The sequence below is a fragment of the Corvus kubaryi genome, unplaced genomic scaffold (assembly GCF_017639235.1).
Source record: "Corvus kubaryi isolate FWS band 111438036 unplaced genomic scaffold, C.kubaryi_AGA036_p1.0 45527, whole genome shotgun sequence".
NCBI classification, from domain to species: Eukaryota; Metazoa; Chordata; class Aves; order Passeriformes; family Corvidae; genus Corvus; species Corvus kubaryi.
Genome location: NW_024581288.1, coordinates 26,628 through 31,484, shown reverse-complemented (window position 1 = coordinate 31,484; position 4,857 = coordinate 26,628). Strand labels below are relative to the sequence as shown.

Genomic DNA, 4,857 nt, shown 5'->3' with positions numbered 1-4,857 from the left:
ACACTGCAGGATGCAGAGGAGGTGGGGACTGGGAACAAGCTGAAAGCTCCTCTTGCTGACCCTGTTGTGTGATAAACAAGAAAGGAAACAAAGTCAGGGAGGGGAAGTGATAAAATCGAATTATCCTTTGGGGCAATGTTCTAATCTAGGCTGAGCTGATTAGTCATCCAGAACAATTAAAATACTGCTTTATAATATTTAAGTAACTTAACCTCTGCAATGACTGCCGTATATGGGGATGGCATTACTCACTGGGGAAGGGAAAAGTAGATACACAAAATGATCTCATTCTGCTGAAGTCTTTAGAACATGAACACATACACTGGGAGTGATTGTGATCAAACAAACTTCAACTGGGACTCGACAAAGAGCTTGTTTATAGCTCCAAGGCAAACGGGCAGACACTAACAGGGCTGTGTCCCTTTCCCGTGCATGCATCAGCCTCCATTTCAGAAAATACTCTGCTCCATTAAGTGCAATTAGAATATCTGAACTCTTACGAGGCCTTGATAATAGACTATTTCTTTTATCAGATCAAGTATCAGGGATTAAACTCCCGGTGTTTTGCATCCAAATGAGATTTCTACTGGAACAGAAATATTTGCGTTTAGAGTTGATTGTGTGAAACATCGTGCTACAATTTGAATGATCCTTTGATGACTGGGCTTTTGGGTTACAAGTTCCAATGTGAGTATTTTGTACAGAATCTCTAATTTCTCTGGAGCATAATCCATCATTCTGTGATTACCATTCATCTAGTCAGATCATTTGCTGTCTCTGTTCTTGTTTAACAGATCCTGTTGCAGTCCGGGAGGAACTGGGAAGCAGAGCACACAAAGGAAAATCCGTGGTTTACCCTACAGAAAAGGTTTCTTCACGTTTTGCAATGTATCCGCAATGTGCCGGGTAAGTCAGTAAAACACGGTCCCGGAGCGAACACGAACCCAGCGCTCGCTGATGAACAATCGGGCTGTTCTTCGTGGCCAGCCCGAAGCGGAGAGGTTTAGCGGCCTCTAATGCCCTCTGATGGACAAATGCATCGGAGCGGCGTCCTCGGAGCCCGCGGAGAGCGGGGAGACACCGAAGTGTCTGAGCAGAGGAGGAGCTGCAGCTCTGCCAGGGAGGCCCCGGGCTCTCCTTGGGAGCCTGCCCGCTCCGGGTTAAACCCCGCCTTTAAGGGTTTGTGGCTGAGGAGTTTAAGTCACCTCTTACTAAAACCGGGGAGATCCCTTCCTTTCTCCCTGCCTTCCTCCTTTACTTAGGTTTGTTTGCTTGGCTTCTTTTAAGAACAGGGTGGAAATATTTTTGACCCTGATGGCAGATTTGGCACAGTTCCCTCACAATGACAGCCCATCCATCAGGAATTGGGATCAAACCTGTGCCTTACAGAGGACTGCTTCCAGAAGGGATGGGAGGTTTCTGGACCAAAGCTGATAAATAGAAACTGAAAAGTGTCACTCAGCGTATTTGAGCCTCTGCTGGAGTGTTTGACAAATGCTGGTGAAAATGCGAGACTGGGATGGGAGGAATGGAGAGAAAAAAGTCAAAGGAGGAAATAGAGTCAGAAGAAGAAAAGGTTTATAAATAAACTATTTGAGTTGAAAACACAAAGTAGAGGAAAGCAGAAGACAAAGATGTGAGCGGGCAAAAAAAAAAAATCCATATTGTCTGTCAAGAAGCCAAGAGAAGTGTCACCTCCAAGAGCCAGTTCAGGTGTAATTCCAGAAAGGCCCAGATCTCCTGGGTACAGTGTGGGTGATGTTCAGAAATTAACTGAATCTGAAATGGTAAAATGCATCAGAAAGGAAGGAAATGCCACAGGGCTTCTACCTTTGAAGGGGACTTTATTGAAGGTGTTGTTAGCTGATGGTATCTATGACATAGGATCAGCACCTTCACTCCCCAGCAAGGACAAAGTGTGAGCTGAGAATTCCCTGAGGTTTTCCTGCAGACCTGGCCAGGTTGTTTCCACCGTGTGCCTCAACCTTCTCATCTGCTTCCTCGTCCTCTAACTCAGGCAAAAAGCAGAAGTGCCAGAATACCTCCAAGGCAGTGATTCAAGGGCCATTTTTGGCTGGATTAAAAACATCCATGGCTGGAAATTTCACGAGGGGGACTCCTCCCACACAGATAGATTTCCAGCTCACACTTTATGCCTTGGCTGTTCAGGCTCTAAAGCTCTGCTGAGAGGGAATAGAGACATGGCAGGGATTTCCCTGTGCCATGTGACTCCTGCCACTAGTGCCACTTTGACAACCACGATGGGAAATTTTTAGTGACGAAAAGTCATTGGCATTCACACCAAAACCTGACAACACTCTGTGGATGCCTTAGGCTACAATTCCTTGTTTTAGTTTACATAGAAGCTTAAGGAAGAACATAAAAAAGCTCTTGCTAAAGTGTCCTTAAAAATCCACAAGCAGGAGTTTGTCAAGACTGCTGTCAAGACTGCTGAAGAAATGGTGGCACAACTCAAGAGTTACCAGAAGCTGGGGAACTTGGAATGGTTCATCCTCCAGCTGGCTGTTACAGACTGTCCTGTGTCTGCCTGGGGGAAGGCAGAATCAGGTGGGGGGTTCATGGACCCACAGGCAGGGTCTGGCACAAAAATTAATAGTAGAGATATTGTGGGGTTTTGGGGGCAACAGTGGGAGAATGGGTCTCCAGTCTAAATAATGGCTGAAATTTTTCTGTGAGTTTGGGGAAACACTGTGAGAGTTTCCAACACCACCATTCAAACCCCTGCATCTAAAATCTGGGAATACTACAGCAAATCGTGTTTGCTTTTAGGGAACAGATTTGCTTTGGGAAAAACACTGCCAGAAGCAGGAAGAAGCACTGTTTGTTTTGTTTAGTACATTTTGAAGGGAAGAAATAGCCTGTCCTTTTCTACCTCAGTCAGGAGTTCCCAGGATGCTTCTCTCTGATCTAATCTTATCACCCCGATTTCTTTCTGGCATTTTGGGACATGTTTTCCACAACCATATCAGTCAGCTGAAGCCCTTTTCCTGCCCCTACATGAATTATTATTGTTTAGATTTTGGCAGAACGTAGAGATCCCTGTGAAGATTGTGGCTGGATTGCCTTCAGTGGAGATTATTCCTGCCTGATTACTGTGGGACACCGAGGGGTCAAATATATAAACAGTTGGAAAAGGAGACAAGAAGGGCCCAGCGGGGTCAGTTCTGCCTCCAGCAGGGAAACCCAGCCCCTAGGTTTAATTGTGAGTTAATAAACCGTCCTGGGTAAGAGCTGTGCTGCACTGAACCCGTGGGGTGTTTTGTGTTCATCTCTGTGCATTTGGTGTCCGTGTTTAGTGTTCTCTGCCTTTGCACTCCCTGTGACAAAGCCTTTGCTCTGACTCTGGGATCTCACCTGGTGCTGGCCCTGCCTCAGGTGTCCTCACACCCACAGCAAATCCGGTTGGAGCTGCAGTTCTTGGGAACAGAGCCCCAGCTTCCCCCTGGGGAGATTCTGGTGATGAAACAAAGCCCTGCACAGACCACGCAGGTGTGATTTGGGTACAGGACTGTATAACCAACACAGAGGAGGCTTTTCTGGAGCACCAGACAACAGTTAGCTTTGGAAACCTTCCTGAAGCAGGGTAGTGCTGGTCATGACTGCCCTAGGAGCAGAGGGATCAGTGGCTTCACTCCACAGCACACAGCAAATGGATGCTCCATGACCCAGGGCACTCCAGAGCCAGGGCTGGGCTCCCATTGGAGCCCGTGGGGATGCTCTCTGCATTTCCTAACAGGCAGAACCGCAGCATGTGCAGGCAGAAACGACTCATTATTCTTCACCCAGTTAATTGGGTTTTTTCTTAAATAAGATATTTGCAATTGATTTTCATCTTTTTATATAACATCTGCTCTTCCAATATTAGCTGTCACCCAAGTTCCTGGATTTGATGCTAGAATGCAATGGAATTGTTTGTCCTGTAAATCCAAATTACAGGATTTTTATTGCTCATAATTTACAAGGAAAGTTAACTCAGGATAAATTTGATATTGCTATTGCTGGTAATAATTCCTGTGTGCTGTGATAACAGCAAGACTCTCTGAGTCACATCGAGGCCCTGGCTGAGTGGGGGGACAGAAATTCCGTTTGATTCTCCAGTTCTTCTGCCAATTTTAAATCCGCTGTTCCAGAGCCCTCACCTCAAGCTGCATCTTTATTTATATAATCAGAATTTCAACGGTACTGTAGCATGAAAGAACATTATTTTGTGCTTCTGTTTACCCAGAAGGAAAAACAAATTAACATTCCCAAGAAGGAAAGTGGAAGTGGATGTTTATTTGTGTGTATCCTACTTTTCTGAGTCACCGAGTAAACAGTTGGCCGGGGCTGGTGACCAGGCTGGGGACGAAGGTGCCACACTCGGATCTGCAGTTACTGTCAGAGTTCTGCAGTGAAGACTTGGAACGTTAACAGAATAAGTTAATTTATAGAAACACTCGGGTTTATATTTGAAAGGTAGAATACAGCTTTGCATTCCGGCCTGAGACAGCAAACCTGTGGGTGATCTGTCAAGCACAGCGGTTGGAGGTGGCCACCGCAGGGGGGATAAAGCATCGGCCAAGGGTCCTGTGGGCAAGGGGAGCGGAGATGGTCCTGTGAGATGCCGCGGACACGCTGGGCTCCGCGGGGCGAGCAGGTGGAACAGTCACCGACACCTGCGGCCAGGGCAGGGGCGGGGGCGCCAGCAGCTGCGGGGTAACTGCGCTCGGGGGGGGTTTCGAGGGCGGTTTGTGCAATTCCAGCGCTCGGGATGCCTTTTGCGGACCCCGCCCCGCGCAGGCCCCCACCCGCCCAGGACCCGCCCACCCGCACGCCCAGCGGAGCCCAGCGTGTCCG

The 4,857-nt window shown here is 47.6% G+C and overlaps 1 protein-coding gene across 3 annotated transcripts in view; it reads left to right on the top strand.

The window, feature by feature from the left end:
* Positions 1–412: 412 nt before the first annotated feature.
* LOC121672245 (neurofibromin-like) overlaps positions 413–4,857 on the top strand; it is a 30,623-nt gene continuing 26,178 nt past the window's right edge. The window contains exons 1-2 of one of the 3 annotated variants that reach the window (XM_042044837.1): positions 413–687; positions 795–906. In XM_042044837.1, the coding sequence (XP_041900771.1) occupies positions 898–906 (9 nt within the window). In that variant the 5' untranslated portion in view covers positions 413–687; positions 795–897. Of the gene's footprint in view, positions 688–759; positions 907–4,857 lie in introns of all 3 variants that reach the window. The other 2 variants (XM_042044835.1, XM_042044836.1) reach the window with 2 other exon arrangements.